Consider the following 19,927-nt stretch of genomic DNA (forward strand, 5'->3'; position numbering starts at 1 on the left):
ATTATTTTATTAGGTCTTTTCTCCAGACATATGCTTTCATTGCTACATTTGTTCTGAAGTGATTTTGGGGGGAATCAGAGTGGATTCATTCAGTGTGGGTTCCCTAGCAATGTAAAAACACTGAACATTTTCATTAGGAGTTCAAATAGCTAATGCGATTTCATTAGGGCCTTGAGTTGCCAAGCAACACTGGCTGTATAAAGTCAGACATATTTTATCTATATTTTTGTGCATTTAGCCTCAGAGTTTTTGTGCAGGCAATTATGAATGATCAAAGGGATGGGATCTAGGTGCCGTAATGTAAATTGGATGTCATGTATCTTTGTTGGCAGTAAGCAATGTAGTATCTGCTCTGGTACAATGTAAGCTTAAGTATTAAATCTAGTACCCCTAAAATAAATAAAATTAATTTATCCTTTCATCCATTATCAGGTTATGTAGGAGCTGCTACAGTTGGTGCTGCTGCTTGGTGGTTCATAGCTGCTGAAGATGGACCCAGAATTACTTACTACCAGCTGGTAATATTTCATGCAGTTATATTTTTAACATGAAAGCATTTCAGTCTACTCATTCCCAAAAGGCTAACTTTGGAGATATCTCTATTTATCCTGTAGCACTTAAAATGCAAATGTGATGCTAGGTAATGAAAACTGCTGCATGTAGAGCTGTTTTTAAAGTCAAGTAATTTATCTTGACTGCATGTATGTACAAAGTTTAGTCTTCTAAATCTAAAGCAGGCAAAGGCTTGTCCTACCAAAGACATTGTGTGATTTTAAGATTCAGTTGCTCCTTTATTATGGAAATTGGTGAATCATAGGGGTAGCTGTTCCACAGGCCCAGGTAACCTGCCAGTACCTCAGCCAAATAACTCATTAACATAGAGTTTAGATTGTAAATGCTGACAGGCTTTCATCTGTGGAGTATATCACAGTTGAGCCTGATTTTTGTTGTCCAGTTTCCACCTTGTAGAACAGATCACTGGATAATGATCAGGTGAGAAAGCTATGACTGATTTTCCTCCTCCTCCAAGCCTTAGGACACTGAGGCCAATGTTCCCATTGTTGAAATCAACCAACTCCACCTGTACTGCAGATTAAATCTGGAATTTGGCTGTCCATTTGGAAAAGTACCACATGGTATCACACACTCACCCATTGAACTATTGGAAGTATCTAATTTTTTTAAATTGTAATTAATGCCTGTGTATATTTTTGTCTTTGCTTTTCTACAGAGCCATTTCCTACAGTGCAACCCAGAGAACCCAGATTTCGAAGATGTTGACTGTGAAATATTTGAATCTCCTTATCCCATGACTATGGCACTCTCTGTCCTGGTGACCATTGAGATGTGTAATGCTCTTAACAGGTTAGAAATATTACAGACATTTCCCATGAAATGTTGTGCTTTCTACTTGTAATTATTGCTGTGTGAACAAGATAAAATAGCTGATGATTGCTTTAAAATGTATGCAACTTGCTAAAGTTTTTAGACAATGGATTTATTGATGATTAGTTTACAGATGCTCATTCATCTCCAATGCTCATCCACAAAATGTATTTACATAATTAAAATGCATGAAAAATTATCATTTTCAAGGACATATTAAATTGATACGTTCTATGGGTAAACTGCTACAACTAGGTAGAATGTTGTTTCCAATTTCATGTAAGAGGTAATATTAAATCTTACAGTTGGAGCTTGTAAATCTCCTTTTGTGTAGTAGGTGTTCCTGATGTGTCATAATGCAGAAGTAGGATGCTGATTCATCCGTGACACAATTTTCCACATTTGCTTGCAGTTTATTTGTGAGGGGGCGTGGTAGTGGGGTGGAAGGATCATGCTATGTTTAGTTGTTTCCAAGGACTGTTCATGACATTTATGGTTAGTCAACTTGTGCATTTCTTCTACACCTGCCAGCAGCTAGCTCATGAGTGACACTGGCAAAAGCCTTGGAACAGGTTTTTTTTTTTGCAAAAGCTTAAGGAGGAAGCTGCTTACTTAGTCAGAAAATTGAGTATTAGGCCTAATTATTCTTTGATGGAAAATGTTTAAAAATTATGTATAACTAATAGCTCTCATGGCTACCAGAGCTCCATGCCTTCTGCAACATTTTTTTTTCTTTAAATTAGCTTTGATAGAAATTAAAACAAAGTGCTGGAAATACTTATCAGATCAAGCAACAAACATGAGGGATAGAAACTGTTCTGACGAAAAATTATCAGCCTGAAATATTAACTGTTTTTCTCTCCACACTGCCGCCTGACCCAGCTGTGTGTTTCCAACATTTTCGGTTTTTGTTTCAGATTTCCAGCATCTGCAATATTTTGGTTTTGTTTTTGGTAGCTTTAATGACTCAGTTGGGATGGGTTGATTTTAAAGTAATTGCTTTTAGGAGCAACCTGTTTACTTTTATCTTTCAGTTTATCAGAGAACCAGTCATTGTTGAAGATGCCACCTTGGGAAAACGTTTGGTTATTGGGTTCAATCTGTCTGTCGATGTCTCTTCACTTCCTCATTCTATATGTGGAGCCACTACCGGTCAGTCAGATGGCTTGCTTTGTCCTCTACATTACCTCGGTCACTTGGAAATTTTGTATTTCACTGTGGAATCTACTTAACAATTTATTTAAGTCTAGGTGGTGATCTGGAATACTGTGCCATTGCTTTTGCTAACAACTGTGCTTCCCAATTTTAATATCTTTATACAAGTTCATCTACATTTCATAGGGCTGGATTATTCTGAGGGCAGACTCCCCTCACCCCAGCATAAATGTTAGGAGCAAAGCTGCCTCTATGTATAGCTGGCTCGCCCCACTTTAATTTTTCAGATGGCAGCCCCTTGATTTAGTAGGAGGTGGGACTTCTGTCCATCTCCAGGGTGAAGTCATACCTCCTAGAGCTCCCGGTCAAATGGAGGCTAACATCTCATATCACACTGGCAGCATCAGTAGAAGCAGTGACCACTCCTAGTGCTGAGGCAAGGCCACATTCGTGGCGTTCAGTGACATTCGGGTATGTCCAGGATCTCGCTGGAGCCAGACTGACAGACCCTGGTGTGGAGCATGTTGGACGGTGGGGTGTTGGACGTGGGGATGTAAAACTGTGGGGAGGAGTCTCTGATCTGGCACCGGGGGCCTGCAAAGAAGCAATACACCCCCCCCCCACTCAATCCCCTTAACTGCCCATCAGCTCGCAGGGTTAGACCTGGTGGGCTGCGCGTTGAGCACCAATCTCTCCTGCCACCTTAAATCAGAATGGTGGTGGGATGAGGCCCTTGATTGGGTATTACTTGCCCACTTAGGGACCTCAGTTGGACCATCAGCAGGTGACCCACCTGAGCCTGCCCAGTGCTCATAAAATTGCAGTTGGTGGGCAGGCAATGGGTATGCCATCGATGGTGCAGCACCCTAATTTACAGGTCCACCCACTTGCTTTTCCGCCCCGGGTGGCCTGTAAAATTCAGCCCATGAAGCTTTTGTTACATAAGGGCATTCAGATCACCACCTTGTGCTAACACTAACTTACTTTGTTGCTCTTTCCCTGAATGCTTTAGAGCTTTTCTTCATGTTTACCTACATTTTGCCCAAATGTTGGGTAGCTAGGCTGCAATATCCAAATAACATTTTGCAAGAAAAAAAATCACCTAGCTTTTCTCTTTAGTGAAAAGTTTGTCATGAGCATTTTCCGTATTGTTGCTGGTTTACTAACCAGTGGGGGTAAAAAATATGTTTCAGTACCTATTCCCTTTCGCAGATTTGAGCACTTGTATTCAATTTTGATCCTCTTCTTTAACCCTCTCTTCCACTGGATACATTGCTAGTTCATAATTATTATCAATTCCTTGGAATCTACATTTTCCTTGGTTTTGTTAACCTCTTTATCAAATTCATCAACATTTTTTTTTATTCAGTACCCCAATATATAAAGCATGAATCCAATTTGCCCTTTTAACTAACTTTGCTTATCTGCAGTCCCACTTCTAATGTAAGCATTGAGGCAATATTGATCAATAAATGGGCGGCCCATTAATCTTGGATATTTGGACATTTGAGTTCCAACCAAAGGAGTGCCTACAAGGCACAGGTCTGTGTGATGCTCAAGTTTGGACTGTGTTTTACTCTAACTTTGAAACCAGCCATTTTTTTGGTAATCGTTGTGACTTGCTTGAACTTGCAGTACAGGCTGAGGCTATTTTCCCCATCATGTGGGTAACATTGTAGCTCTTTAACTGAAAATCTTCAATCTCAATTCCAACTTTTCCGTACCCCTATCATTTTTTTTATCCATTCCCCTTGAAGCAATGTTGTAACCTCTGCTACAGTAATCAATTGTGTTAAAGCATTTCATGTGGGGGAATAAAACCTTGACTCCTAAATATCATGAGAAGAATGAAGGGAGGTTTGTACTCCTTTTGCTGACCAGTAGAGACCATGCTTCATTATTGGCCCTTTGTAAACATACATGCTTTCAAATCAATACTATGAATTTAATTTCTTCCCCCACCCCTAAATCTCTTGTCCCTGTGTAAAAGTGCCCCAATTTTTCAAGTCTTTCTTCATGTCAATAATCCCCTCATCACTCCTCATTTCATTCTCAGCTTTTGGAATTTGTCATGGTGAAATATATAAAATCCTAAGTTAAACTCTGGATGGAAGTTACGAGTAAAATATTGTTATATATGTGACCTTAAAAAGAAAAATGAACTAATAAAAAGGCTTAATGTAGGAACTGTTCTGTATTAGTACTTCCCTGCATACTTCGAGTCATTGAAAAGTAAAGTTTTTTTTTGTGCTAATCGGTGTTCATTCTGTAGGTCATTTTAAAAAATTATCTCTACTGAGAGTAAAGCGGACGTTTTCTTTCTTTGTCTCTTTGCAGCTCATTTTCCAAATTACACCTTTAGATGTAACACAGTGGCTGATGGTGCTGAAAATCTCTCTACCTGTCATTCTGCTGGATGAGACACTCAAATTTATTGCTCGTAACTACCTTGAACCGGGTAAAGAGTATACTCTGCCTAGTGACAAACTGTGTGGTTTCTCAGCATGTACAGAGGGGATTTCCTGGCCTTTTGTGCTCATTTCTGTGCCCCTGGTTTTCTGGCTTTACAGTACAGACACTAATTTTGCTGAAATGTTCTGGTCTTGACTGGCATAGAGCTGTCGTTGGCATAGTGAAGACATGGCATTTGATTAACTTCGAACAAAATTTTTATCATTTAAACACTTGATTCCAAGAGTCTGTTTCTGCTGAATTTCATATGATATGAACCCATGTATGGATGAAGTTAATATTTTTTTTCCTGAACTCTAGAATGAAACAGGATTGATTTTTACACAATTAAAAAAAAACTCTTTAAAAAAAAAACTGTGCATTGGCGTGTACAGAGATTAATACTATTTTCTGCGATATTTTGTTTTTGTAGATGAAACAGCATGTACAGATGTGTTCTGTTTACTAATTTGTTCATCTTTTGTGTATAAATTGAGAACCAATGAGCCGACGGGTGTATTTTTTGGCTAAAGAAATGGATTACTAGAGAATGTTAAATTCTTTGGAAATTTTAAAAAAAATTGCATGGTGTGTCACCGCATGGCTACTTTGGTTGGGTTCTATTTTAGACTTTATTTTGTGCCTTCTGTCAAATGGTTTTTAGTTCAGAACTCCTTATTTTCTGCACTCAGTAGAACATTGCTACCTCAACCAGCTTTTTAGTTTAGTTTCCTGTAATCATTTCTGTGTTCTTAACTGTCATGTTTACAGTTCAACCTTGTTTGAGGTATGCTAATTACTGCCTGTGCAGAACAACTCTCTTTTCCCCTGCCCACACCCCATATTCCTGTTTTTCCCCAATAAGTTTAAATGATATTTATTTAAATTACTGATTTGTATTTTGTTGTAACAGTCTTGATGGGATTCTTTACTTTTTTTTTTGCCAGTTCACATTGGATGTTCTACGTCAGGGGTTAATTCACATGAATCAAAAAATAAAATGTTTTAGACTAACAGAGAGGAAATTCTCGATGTCTCTCTTTTAACCAGGCTGGTTCATGTAGTTTCTTCAAATGCAATACAAAAAGCCCTGCAGATTAAATTGTTTCTAGGTCTTATTTGTTAGTCTCTTAGTTGTCACAAACTTGGACATGGTTTGAAGAACTATTTATTACTCACATGTATTTGAAAACACTTAAGTAGCTGGAAGCTAATTGTTACTTCTAGATGCTAATGCTGAGCACAGACATGCAACAATGATATTTTAAAACTAGAAAATGTAGGTGCAAGCTGTAAGTAGCACATTACCAAATACTCATTTGACATAATGTATAGAACTAAAAGTAAATTTTAACATACTATCATCATACTAACTGTTTACAACTGTAATAATCTAAATGTTGGGTAATAGTGTTCTAAAGCATGTTTTCTAAAGTGACATTTAAGTGAGGTGATTTTTACATGTGTTAACAAACCTAACAATGGTGTTTTCTTCAATGCCTTCCAAAATTCATCATCTAAAGTGAGTATATTTACATTTTGTAATTACCTAATTCCAGTTCTGGATGTCGGACACACTTACTCTCCTGAGTTTAGTCCAGGATTCTGGTATGTTAGATCAACGCAAGCGTTTTTGTAGATCTGTCAAAACTTGCAGGATTTTTGTTTTTTTAAATCTAGTTCCTCTTTTGCTGTTCAACTTTCTTTCATGATATTAGTGACGAATATTTCAGGAAAAATATGCTTTTTAGGGTTAAACATAACTGGAAACATCTTCACTAAAATGTTGGCATTCCGACATTTGAGTGTTAAACTGTAATTTATACATTTTTTGAGTCTACAAATGACCATTGTATCTGAATCCTGGATCAGACTACTTGAAGCATGCTTGTACAATAACCCTTTGCTTTCATACACATTAATCCAGATGGAGAAATAAAATGAAAGCAGTTGAGATTTTTTACCAATTAAAAATCTATATACAAAGGTGTTTTTTTTTAAAAATGTGATTTTTAAAGTAAAAATTATTGAAGTAGATTTTATAGCAAGATCCTAATCTCGACATTCCACAAGGGAACAGACATTTCTTCAGCTGCTTTCAGCATTAAGGGTAACATGTATCATAGCATGTATCACTAAATGACCCACAGTGCTTAACATTAGGCTTGTCTGAGGCCTTATAAAATACTGCTGACTGGCCATATTCTCATTAAAGCACATTGTATGATGCTTGTTTTTACTGAGGTGTGGCCAAGTGTGCATGTGAGATTCTGAAGGATTGACAGTGGCATCTAATCTTAATAAGATCATCTCCCGTTTCTGAATACCATCTGAGAGCAGCACTCTCCTATTATCAATTAGGGATGTATTTCTTGAGTTCAATTTGAGAGAATTTCTGGACTGTTGGTAAATTGGTGACTCATTGAGAACATTCATGCCAAGACTACGTTTTCCCATTTACAGTATTTGTTTCTTGAAATCAATTAGATGTACGCACTTTATTTCTTATTGTACCAATTTATTGGCTTTATTCCTTTAATTTGGGAAGAGGAGTAGGTGAAGAAAGCAAGGAGGATGTTCTTGTTTCACCTGAAAGCTCCTCATTTTGACCTGTAATTATGATCCAAATTAAGCCTACTGCTTAAATTGTAATAACTTTATTTTTTTTTAAAAACCCACTTCATTTTTTTCCCCAATGAAAATGGATGGCATCAGTTGAAACCAGAATTGGCCATGTAGTAAAACAGGCTGTCGATTTGCTGTGAGGTAGACCGGTTTCACTCAGCTTGGAAATGTAGTATACGTGACCATGACAAAATAGCTATTCATAGAGTACAGGTATTCTGAAGTAAAGTGAAAAGGATCTTGCCCATAGAGTTAGTTATTGTTTTGTCGCCATCATTGAGAATTCATTTTGGAGCGTCCAGGTTAACTTAGCCAGTTTATCCAATAGGTAGCCAAATAGACTCATCAATTCTGATTTAGCCCACTCTGCTCTGGCCTCAGGTGTGCTGGAAGCAGGCTACAGTTGCTTATTGCGGCAGAAAATCAGCCAGATTCAAAGTGATTCGTGTTAGAAGTAAGAGTGTGATATTAGGTGAGAACAAGATCAGACCTGACAATGGCATATACCTTACAAATGTTGAAGCTCGCATGTAAATTATGCTCACTTGAGTGAGATGCTAGAAGATGTCTGCCATCAAACGATTCGTACCCAGGGAATCACTTCATTCAGAAGACGGAAAATTGGGATTAGAGTAATGGGTAGGACAGCTCACTGTTTAAACCTGAGTGATAGGGCCAGAGCTCAAAACTTGTGATTGGCATGAGGAGAATCACTAATTTAGATTCATCAAGAGAATGTACACAAGGCATTCTGTCAGGAAGGGAGAGATGGATAGATGGTTAAACTAGTAATACAAAAGCCCAGCAGATGGCTGTCAGCAGATTGGCTGCATGCGTCATCAAAGCAAATCAAGTGTTAGTGTGGAAAGGGTGTGTACACAGTTTGAGAATTCTGAAAGAAAAAAACAATGGAAAAATTGGCATGCTAAGATTGAACCAAAGTGTGTCCCTTTTCCCATGGGATAGGAATATAAACAGCAGTGTTTGCAATTGGTGCCAGTAGTCTGTCATCCTTTTACCCACAGTATTAACGAAAACTTGTGTGCATGTTTCATTCACTTTCACTGCTTCTTTAAAACAATTCTGGTATGTAGTAACTATCTGTAGCACTGTTGCTTTAAGTGTTTACAAAACGAAAGTTGCCTGTTTTTAAAAAAAAAAAGCAGTTCCTATTCCTCAGAATGGCTTGTTTATTATCCTCTATTGGAAATGCTTTCTGTCACTGTCAAGCAGGCGATGTCCAGCACTCTGCTCACTTCCATTTCTAGAGCAGATTGTTTAGTTTGGATACTCCTTTTAAAAAAAAAAACTGTTAACGTGACCAACCAGCTAATTTTTCTTTTTCCTTTCTCAACAGTTATGGATGATGAAGAGGAGAACAAGTAATTCCCTTAACAATTTTCAGAAAACTAAGGTTCTTTTGTTATCGCGTGCATGTGTGTTTTTAAGCACAACTACCAAGACCATTGCATGTATAATGTGCAACAATAGTATGCTATTTGGAGGAAAAGTGTGTTAAAAAATTTAGGACTTCAGAGAAACTGTACATTTGTGCAATACATCCTCGTGAACTTTACAGTACTCCAGAGAAGTCGGGTTCTTTGCTAAAGAGATAAACGTCATCGACTGTTGAGGACCCACATCTCTGTGTAAAATTTCATTTGAATTTATAAATTGTACATTATGAAAAATGCATGCCTTCTGTTTAAGTAACAGAATCTGTGTATTGGGTCATCAAGACAAACGAAGAACTACTTTATAAAAATGGCTATGTACAAAATGCTATTATATTTATGAAAAACTTAGATGAAAGATACAAATCATGAATGTAAATTACATCCTGTAGGTTGACAATTTCATAACTTCAATGTATTTTTTTCTAAGGAAAGTTTTTTTTTCTCTTTGGTGTGAGACAAAATGAGAATTCCCTCTTGCACTGTAAGTTAACTATTTTAAGTTGTAGCACATTAACAGAAGCGTTGGTGCAATAAGAAAATTGTGATGCAGATTTAAAAAGAACCTGTCAGTTGCCAGAAAACAGCATGTTTAATGTTGAAAATCTGTAAATAAGATCCTATGTTTATTTCAGTGATGACATTGTAACATGCAGATTTCATAAATTCAGGTAAATAAAGTTACTCCACATTACGTCCTTTGTGATGTTTCCTTTAAAATGTAAAATGCTTTTCACTTAACTGTAATCCAACATCTGTTATCCTTGCAGTGAAATTAAATACTGTTTTTTAGTACAGAAAAGGTTGGAAAATTATAAATAATTGCTGTACCTCCACCCAGCTAAGAATTCTGCATACTTGAGTATGGTACCAAGAATGTAATGCAGTTCAATAAGTTTATCCCTGAAAGCTTTCACTAATTCTTTAAAGTTGGTTCAAGTTTTCATTTTATAATGAATACTGATTTAATAAGGATGCCTCCAAGTTGTGTCAAAGTTTTGCCAAAATATAAAGTAATTATGTGTTGCTTTACTCTTGCTCCACAATCTCAGCAATCTAAACATTTGAGGAAAAATGATGTCTAACAATCCACAAAGCTGCATTCTGCATTGCCTAAGATTTAGTCAGGTAAAGACAGGGTTCCAAATCCTTGTGATTCTGGAGAATTTTGACTTCAATTTTTTCTTTGTTTTCCTTCCACACTCATAAATGTATTACAACTGATGTCTGTTTTGAAAGCAACTGGTGTCACCTTCGAATCCCCTCCTTCATTTGATGCTGCTTCATCTACATAGTGGTATCTTATATGAAGCTGGATTAGGAGAAGCAGAGCACGTAGTTTATCAGCTAAATTTAACTTGAGGAATAACTTCCAAGTTAGCATAACCAGGCATGCACAACACTAAACAAACTTGCATTTATTTTTAATTTAGTCCAGGCAAGTCATATTGCTGGCTTTAATCTGTAAGATGGACTGAACATTCATAGTAGATTTGACGAAGCAGCATCTTTTGAGCTACATGGTGCTTTCCTTTGACACTTTGCACCTACCCACGTTCAGTGACTCAGATGTGAACTAAACAACATAAAGGAAAGTATCGATCACAATATTACAATTAACATTTTTCTTTGTGGGGAAGAGAAGGGAATCACACCCTATTCTGCTCTTTTGGCATGTAAAATATTGGGGGTTTTTTTCAAATATGCAGTTTGATAGCTAATATTACCTGCCTCATTTATGCATGTTCTATATCTTTTCTGCCTATATCCTAATTCACTTCAAGTCTCACTTGCCCATCATCTTTGTCCTCTGAACTACATTGGCTCCCAATTGCCTGATGAAGCAAATTTTAAAAAAATGTTATTATTGTGTTTAAATTCTTTCATGGTTTTACCCCATACAACCTTTTCTCTGCCAGCAGTAACCCACATTACCTCCAAACCCCCCGCCCCTAAATCTCCTTTCCTCTGATTCCAGTCTCTAGTGCATCTCCACCTTCATCCCTTCATTTACCCCCACATTTTACCACCTTGCCATCAGCTGCAAGAGCTCCACACTCCCTAAACCCCTCTGCCTTCCCATCACCCACTCTTTTCAAGACAAAATCTCCCTGACCATGCTTTTGGTCACCTTTCCTTTTGGCTCAGCACCCATGTTTTTCTTGGGCTATCTATAATCCTGTATCTATAAATAAGAAATGGCTTTCTATACCTTCATTCTTTTTTGTCTGTTGTAACACCAATGATTTGTAGGAAGTGGCTGATAGATATATGATTCTTCCTAGTCATGGGATGTCATTGAATTTAGACTTCAAATTCCGCTGGAACTGTTGAAGGTGATTTTATCCATTCCAGTAACATTGGGTTCTCTCCAATAGGATGTTTTCAAAAAATTAATGTTCACCAGGAATTCATGTGCAACAATATGTTATAGTACTGTGCACACTGCAGCACTATTCTAAGTGGATTGCATGAATTTATGATTGTAGTGCTCCATGGAATCCTAAGAGCTGCAATTGTGCCATACTATGAAGAGTACTGGGAGTTGCAATGTGCATTGTGATGGGGAAATGCTGTTATTCACAGCATGTAGCACAATGGGAGAAGTTAGCTGCTGCAATGAATGAGAATGCGTCCTAAGAGTGAACAGACAATGAAATGACATCTCAAAAAGGCAGGAAGTATTCTGTATAAAATGTTGTTGTGCAATAATGGTTGAAAGATACGAGAAGTGGAATCCTTCAAGCTGGAGCATTCATTTTGTTAACCACAAGTTTGGCTTTAGGCAGTAGTGCCCTGAAATATTGCATGTAACAGCGTCGCACTGTGAATCTGTGAGGCCCATGCTGTAAATACTTTGTAATATTTTTTTCATGAGTCTCAAGCTGGAGGTGAAAATTTTCTTTCAATTAGAGTATGTAACAAGGACATATTTTTACCCCAGATTTGAATACATAGGTGAAGGTTCATCAGCGCTCTAATGAGTTGCTAATTATAGATCAGATTTCCTATAATTGTCAACCCAATTGTATTTAGCATAATTAAAATTGGTGGAAAATGAATAATGCATTTCCTGCTTTACTACCAAATGTATGAAGATATCAATGTTTAACTTTTTTTAAAAAAAAACCTTGTCTGAGATCAGTTCATTCAAAAGTGGAAATATTTTTATTTTTCTTCTGCTCAGAAATGCAAAGTGTGAGAAGCTGCGGTACATTTGGTTCAAGGTGCTAAGAATGGTATCTTCCATTTTGAATTTGGTTAAAACATATTTCAGGTATCCTGTAACTTGCACTGTTCAATATTTTTGTATTAAAATTACACCTAGATTAGGAATTTTTTTTTCAAGCCTACCTATTTATGTGTGAGTTGGCTGCATTGTCACCTTTATCAAATTCAAAGCCCACATTGAGTCATCTGCTTCAAATTTAGAATGCAAAAGGCACTTACTTTGTTTCAGCTCGAGTGCAGCCCACTTGCATACTTCAAACCTTGGTGAGTCAGTGACTAACTCATATCAAATCATATTAGTGTGTGTTTGAATTGGCGGATGGTGACTGATAAATTATTAGTCAAGTAACGTGATAAGATTATTTTCGCAGTATGCAAGGTTTGGGTTGCTGTTTGATTTAAACAATTAATTTGCTTTACAATTATGTGTACGTGATTCCGTGTTTCACATATTCCAGCTCGGGATTTCATTGTTCTTTATAATACTTGACTGAATATGGGAGTTGCTGGCAAGGCCCACATTTAGTGTCCATCCCTAATTGCCATCCAAGACACAGTGGTGAGCCACCTTCTCGAACCACCGTGATGAAGGCCCTCACACAATGCTGTTGAGTAGGGAGTTCCAGGATTTGAACCAGCAACAATAAAGGAATGGTGATATATTTCCAAGTCAGGATGGGATCATGGGGAGTGGCTATGTTCCCATGCACCTGCTGCCTCTGTTCTAGCTGGCAGAGTTAGTTGGTTTGGGAGATGCTTTCAAAGAAACCTTGTTGAGCTCCTTTGTGTTGCTGCAATACATCTTGCAGATAGTACACAGGACGCTGGTGGGGGGAGTGAATGTTTAAAGTGGTGGATTGGGTGCTAATCAAGCAGGTTGCATTCCACTGGATAGTATTGAGCTTCTTGAGTGTTATTGGAACAGCACTTATCCAGGCAAGTGGAGAGTCTTCCATTGCCCTCCCAATTTATGCCTTGTAGATGATAAAAGGCTTTGGAAAGTCAGGAGGTGAGTCACTTGCTGCAAAATATCCAGCTTCTGACATGTTCTCATAGCCATGATGTAAGTGCGTGGCTGATCCACTTGCATTTTTGATTAATGGTTAACACCCCCCCCAACACACCCTGGTCCAGGATGATGGTGGGGAGATTAGATGATAAATTATGCCAATGAATGCCAAGGTGAAGTGGGTAGATTTTCTCTTGTTGGAGATGGTCATTGCCTAACACTTCTATAGTGTGAATATTAGTTATCAGCCTGAATGTTAAGCAGGTCTTGCTGCATGCGGACAGACTTCTTCATTAGCTGAGGAGTAGCAAATGGTACTGAACGTATGCAATCATCAATGAACATCCCCACTTCCAACCTGATGATGCAGGCTAGGTTATTGATCAAACAGCTGAAGATGGTTGTGTCCAGGATACTACAGGGATTTGCTGGGGCTGAGATGATTTATCTCCAACAATAATCATCATACTTGTGCTAGGTATGACTCCAGCTAGTGGAGAATTTCCTCCCTGATTGCCTTCGACTTCAATTTTACTAGGACTCATTGATGCTATACTCTGTCAAATGTTATCTTGTTGTCAAGGGCAATCGCTTTCACCCCATCTTTGGAATCCAGCTCTTTTGTCCATGTTTGCCCATGGCTATTTGAGTTCTGGAACCATGCAGTCCTGGTGGAATCCAAACTGAGCATTGGCGAACAGGTTTTTGCTGAGTAAGTGTTTGATAATACAGTTGATGACCCCTTTAATCACTTTACTAATGGTTGAAAGTAGACTTATTGCTTCTGATTTCATTGTGTTGGCATTACAGACTAACATCTGTATTGCTCCAACTTTTATATGGTTAGCATCCGCTAAACCAGGCGTAACCTGATAATGAAAAGCCTATAAATGAAAACCGAAAAATGGATCTTGAAGATTTCAAGTGATTATTCCTTTTGGCGGCATGTTCCACTGTGGGATTGTCCTTGGGAAGAAAGATTTTTGATGCACTGCCTTGGAAACAAATGGTCTTTATAGGTTGTGTGAATGGCTACCTCATGTTTCATCACTGCTGGAGAGCACTAGATACCTGTTTGTGTCGATTTTCACCAATCCGTATTTTATAGAATGTGGTCAGTCTATTTTTCTTCCTCCTTTGTTGTAGTGATTCCCGTTCCAAATCTTTGATCAAGGATGTGTCACTGGTGTATTTCCCATACTGGTTTGTGCAGAATTATGCAGCATGGCTTTGGTTCACTTCAATCGTATTTGTATTTCTCAACTTACAAGGATCCCACACACAACCTGGATATTCCAGGATTGGATGAGCAAATGTTTGGTAAAGTGTAACTCTGATATTTTTGTTGCAATACCAAATATCTGTCCTCAGAAATCCAAGGTAACATCCAGCTTTGGATGTTATCTGCTGAATGTGCAATCCCCATTGAAAATTGGTTTTAAGGTGAGCCCCAGGTATGGTTGTGTATCTACCTGTTGGAGAATTTGATTGCAGAAGCTATCTGGTGGATCCTTGTTGACAGAAATGCACGTAACATAACATCTTTTGGCATCGAATGCCACCTCCCATTGGTCTTACCATTTTTACAATTCCAGAAGATCATCTTGCAGCGAATTGATACAATCTTGAACTTTCCCTGATGTCCTTTAAAATAATTGCACCATTTTTTTTAGCTTGTTGGGAAGGTGGCTTATATAAGTCCAGAAGAGCAAAAATCCCAACATGGTTCCCTGGAGAGGGCACCTCTGAGAGGATAATTCTCTCATCACACACCACCCTGTCTTCTGTTGGTTAGGAACTGCCAGATCCAATTTAATAATGACCGTCTGAATTCAATAGTAGTGAAGTTGTCAAATGCTTTTGAAAAATCCAGTATTGCCATATGAGTAGTTTCACCTCTTTCGAGACTTGAAGTCAGGACATTGACAGTCTGTAAAAGCTGTGTTTCTGTAGATCTTGTCACCTGAAAACCATGCTGACTGTCTACCAGGATATTGTGAGCATCAAAGTGATTCATGAAATGAGAATGAACAATATGGATTTGAACCCAAGTCCCCAGAACATTAGCCTGGGCCTCTAGATTACTAGTCCAGCAACATTAACACTACACCACCATCTCCACATCCACAATGCACCACAGTATAAGTAGAATGCTAAAACAAATGCCAGGGATAAATCCCTCCATCTTCTCATCATGGACATTACCCAGCTAAGAAGGCCAGTGGGTGATCTACTTGAGGTGCACCACCCAGGCCCCTTGCTTAAAGTGACTAATGGGATGTGCGTAAAGGATGCCAATGGTTACTGATTTCCATTAATGTGGCATGGAGAAATTGCAAATAACTATAAATGAAATTGGCTGCAAAAATGCAATTCTTTCCTATGTAAAGTTGAACTAAAGCATAACTATTGCATTATATACAGACCTCTCCCACTTTCCCTTCCATAGCCCTCCCTTACTATAGATGTTCACTTGCCATCCCCCAAAAATATAGCACCGAATTTCCTCTCATTTGATTTCACCCAATGAAATGGCAGATCACTGCGTGGTTTTGTTAACGCACAAATAACATCCTATATTCAATGCTACTGCTTTGTTCAGCCAGTAATTATTAGTGGGTTCCTGCTTGTATAATTACTGAAATGCAAATTATATGCAGTATATGGTGCACAAAACCTGACATTGTTTTAAAAATATAAAATTATGTAGACTCATGCATTTTTTGTGTTAAGTGCTTTCTCTCTCCACAGATGCTGACAGACCTGATGAGCATTTCTAGCATTTTCTGTGTTTCAGATTTCCAGCATACGCAGTGTTTTGCTTTTGTTGTCATGATAAGTGACCGTGCAAGTAAGTAAGTCAGAGTATAGCTTGATTTTAGTCCCATGGGATTTCCCTACATGGGGGCACTAGGACATAGGGCTGATTTTTCCCAGCTGGGCCTTGATCCCAACATGAGCTTCAATTCTCGGCCAGGAATATATGTGTCACTTTACAAATGACTATACAGCGCTATACGTTATGAATGACATTTATTTTCTTGAAGTTTGGGGCATCTTCCGTAAGAAACTTAACTTTTTACACGGTGCACATTTTGGCATTGATATGTGTAAATATTTTCTAATATGTATACTGCTTTGAGAGAATATGCCCTTCTAAATAGAATAGAAAGTGTAATGGTAAATCATCCCAGCTGTCATTAATATCGACAAATTACACTTTTAAAAAAATTCTTGCTTCATGTTATTCCCACATATACCTCTGATCAAAGAGTGGACGAAGAAATGTCACACAAATGAACTTCTCTTCTAATAATGTCAACTAACTTATGGGCTTTTAGCTCCAAAAATAAAAATTGATACTATTAGTGTTTTTTTTATATAAAGCAGTTAGTGAGGAGCTGCTTTATGAATAAGCCTTATATACTTCATTGAAGATGATTATTACATCATCTTGACTGTGTGTAAGCTCTGATGTGCTTTTGGAGTCGGCATGTGTGATGTATTTGTTTGAATCTCACAGGAGAAGAGATAATCCATTCAGTTCCAAATCTTCATACTTGCACTGTTTGTGATGGAGTGCTGCACTATTGTCATTTCTGCTTAATCTTTGTCATACCAAATAGCCTGCAACTTCCTGTAGCTCTAAAAATGGATCAGTGAGCTCACTGATCATTGCTTTATATTTTAATTCTAAATGAAAAGTGAACTGAAGCAGTCTCATATGAAATGCACATAAACCTTCAATGCAATGTGACATTTAAACAAGAGATGGAGAAAAAAATCAATTGTAGACCAAACTATTTATAATTGCCACATAAGGAACGAAAGAGGTGATAGATAAATCCAACAATTACAGGCCAATCAGTCTAATGTCTGTGTGAAAAATTTTAGAGACGATAATTTGGGACCCAAATCCAGGTCACTGATATACTTATTCCTAATACTGATCCCTGGGGAATATTACTACCGGTGTACACTTCCCTCAAGTTTGAAAAGCAACAATTAACTATCCTCCACTTTCTGACCTTTAATTGTTCCTTTAATCATATAAGACTTGGAGAATTATGGGCTAATAAATTAGCCCATGCAAGTTCATCAGAGCTATGTATATGATTCATGCATAATAATCAGGATAAGGTAGAAATTGGGATTAAACATACAGATGGGCAGGACAATTTGCCCAATCTTAATTCATCCTTCCAGACATATCTTATCGGCCCTACCTCCATTTTGGCATCTAGTTTCTTAAATAATTCCAGGGTTTTCAACTCCTTCACTCTGCCTGGAAGTCCATTCCCAGTGTTGATTACTCTTTGTGAAGATTAACCTCCTCAATCAGTTCTAAAACCACCTTTTGATTAGTTTAAAACTATCCCATTTTCTTAACTCTCAAAGCCTCAGTGACCTATTTTTTTCTGACTGTGGCTCCATAGCTTGAACATATGAATTAGGAGCAGCAGTAGCCATCTGATTAAAACAAGCCTGTTCCGCCATTCAATAAAATCATGGCTGATCTGATTGTGGCCTCAACTCCACATTCCTGCCTACCCCTGATAACCTTTGACTCCCTTATTAGCCTAGAATCTATCTACTTCTACCTTAAAAATATTCAATGACCATGCCTCCACTGCTCTCTGGAGAAGAGTGTACCAAAGACACCCAACCCTCTGAGAGAAAACATTTCTGCTCATTTCTGTCTTAAATGGGATACCTGCTTATTGTTAAACTATGTCCCTTAGTCTCTCCCATAAGGGGAAGCATCCTTTCAGTGTCCACCTTGTCAAGTCTCCTCAGGACCTTATGTTTCATTAAGATCACTGCTCATTCTTCTAAGCTCCAATGCATACAAGCCCAGCCTGTCTAACCTTTTCTCATAAGATAATCCAAACCCCAACAATCCCAGGTATCCGTCTAGTGAACCTTCTCTGAACTGCTTCTAATGCATTTATGCTCTTCCTGAAATAAGGAGACCAAAACTCTACACAGTACTTCAGACGTGGTCTCACCAATGCCCTGCACAACTGTAGCAAAACATTCCTACATTTATATTCTATTCCCCCTTGCAATAAATTACAACATTCCATTTGCCTTCCTAATCACTTGCTGTACCTGCATACTAACTTTTTGTGATTCATGTACAAGGAAATACAGATTCCTCTGTACCTCAAAGTTCAGCAATCTCCATTTAAATAATTGCTGCTTTTATCCTGGGCTATCACAAAACCACCTACTTCCACCTTTGCCAAGATTTCAGCTGATCTGAAGCCCTGCTTTTGTTAACCCTAGACTTGACCATTCCATCATTCTCCTGATCAGCCTCCCATCATTCACCCTCCATAAACTTGAGCTCATCCAAAACTCGACTGCCCATGTTTTGGCTCCCAGTCCACCAGCACCTCAGTTTCAAAATTCTCATCCTTGCTCAAACCCCTTCCTAGCTGTTACCTTGTCTAATTCTCCAACAATGGATTCCCCCAACTCTGGCCTCTTGTGCATCTCACACTCCCCCCCCCCTCACCATTAGCAGCTGTTCATCAGCTGTCTAGGCCCTAAAACTTGGAATTTCCTTCTAAACTTCTGTTTCTCCACCTCTCTTTTAAGGCACTGTTTAAAACACACCTCTTTGGCAAAGCTTTTAGTCACCCCTCGTAATATCATCTTTGGCTCAGTGTCATTTGAAGGTATAGAGAATTCATATTTTTTAATGTGAGTAAATTTTGCTAGAAAATTGGGGATTTGTTCATGGTGATCCTGATTACTAGGAAGAAGAGAGACTCAGCAGATTAGGTGCAGTAAATAAAGCTCTTCAATAATATAACAAAGCACCCAAATAGCTATCAAGTACATATATTGCTATAGTGTCTGTTTATTTTAAGTAAAGTACTGGTTTAAAATGTGCAGTAAATACAAAATGTAATAAAAGGAGCCAAATATTTAATTGTGTTTTTGTTTGAATAAAATTGGATCTATTTTTGCCTCTTTGAAAGTCACGCACACAAGTAGCAAGACATGAAGAGGGTGCTTAAATAAATTGTGTTGAACAGCAGTAGAATTAAGCAAATGAAAGGCTGAGTCACTCCAAGCTGTTACAGCTTCTAGCAGCTGGCAAAGTGGCTTGGGCTCAAGTCTCTGGGAAATGATGTATGGCAAGGAATAATTTTTTAAAGAAAGGAAATGTGCAAAATACAAAAAATAAGTAATTTACTAATAAATATTTTTAGAATTATCTGGAATTCAATGCTGTAGAGATAAATGGGATTTTTCTTACGCCTCAATGAAACACATTGGGATACTTCATCTACATTGAAGTTGGTACAAGTGCAAGCTAAATGTATTTTTCACTAATCTAAATTATGCTGCTTTGGTCAATTGATATTAATTGATATTGTAATATTGTGGGCCTGCCTTTTTTTTTTATTCATTCTCGGGATGTGGGCTTCGCTGGCTGGGCCAATGTTTATTGCCCATCCTTAGTTGCCCTTGAGAAGGTGGTGGTGAGCTGCTGCCTTGAACTGCTGCAATCCATGTGGTGCAGGTACACCCACAGTGCTATTAGGAAGGGAGTTCCAGGATTTTGACCCAGCGACGGTGAAGGAACGGCAATATATTTCCA

The 19,927-nt window shown here is 38.0% G+C and overlaps 1 protein-coding gene across 3 annotated transcripts in view; it reads left to right on the forward strand.

The window, feature by feature from the left end:
• Window positions 1-9,765, forward strand: part of LOC144687721 (sarcoplasmic/endoplasmic reticulum calcium ATPase 2) — a 94,086-nt gene extending 84,321 nt beyond the window's left edge. For 2 of the 3 annotated variants that reach the window (XM_078554161.1, XM_078554163.1), the window contains 4 exons: window positions 433-518; window positions 1,232-1,365; window positions 2,421-2,538; window positions 4,879-6,003. In XM_078554161.1, coding sequence (XP_078410287.1) covers window positions 433-518; window positions 1,232-1,365; window positions 2,421-2,538; window positions 4,879-5,148 — 608 coding nt within the window. In that variant the 3' untranslated portion in view covers window positions 5,149-6,003. Of the gene's footprint in view, window positions 1-432; window positions 519-1,231; window positions 1,366-2,420; window positions 2,539-4,878; window positions 6,004-8,974 lie in introns of those variants that run through there. The other variant, XM_078554162.1, reaches the window with a different exon arrangement.
• Window positions 9,766-19,927: the final 10,162 nt, after the last annotated feature.

The sequence above is a fragment of the Cetorhinus maximus genome, chromosome 12, assembly GCF_964194155.1.
Source record: "Cetorhinus maximus chromosome 12, sCetMax3.hap1.1, whole genome shotgun sequence".
In the NCBI taxonomy this organism is placed as follows: domain Eukaryota; kingdom Metazoa; phylum Chordata; class Chondrichthyes; order Lamniformes; family Cetorhinidae; genus Cetorhinus; species Cetorhinus maximus.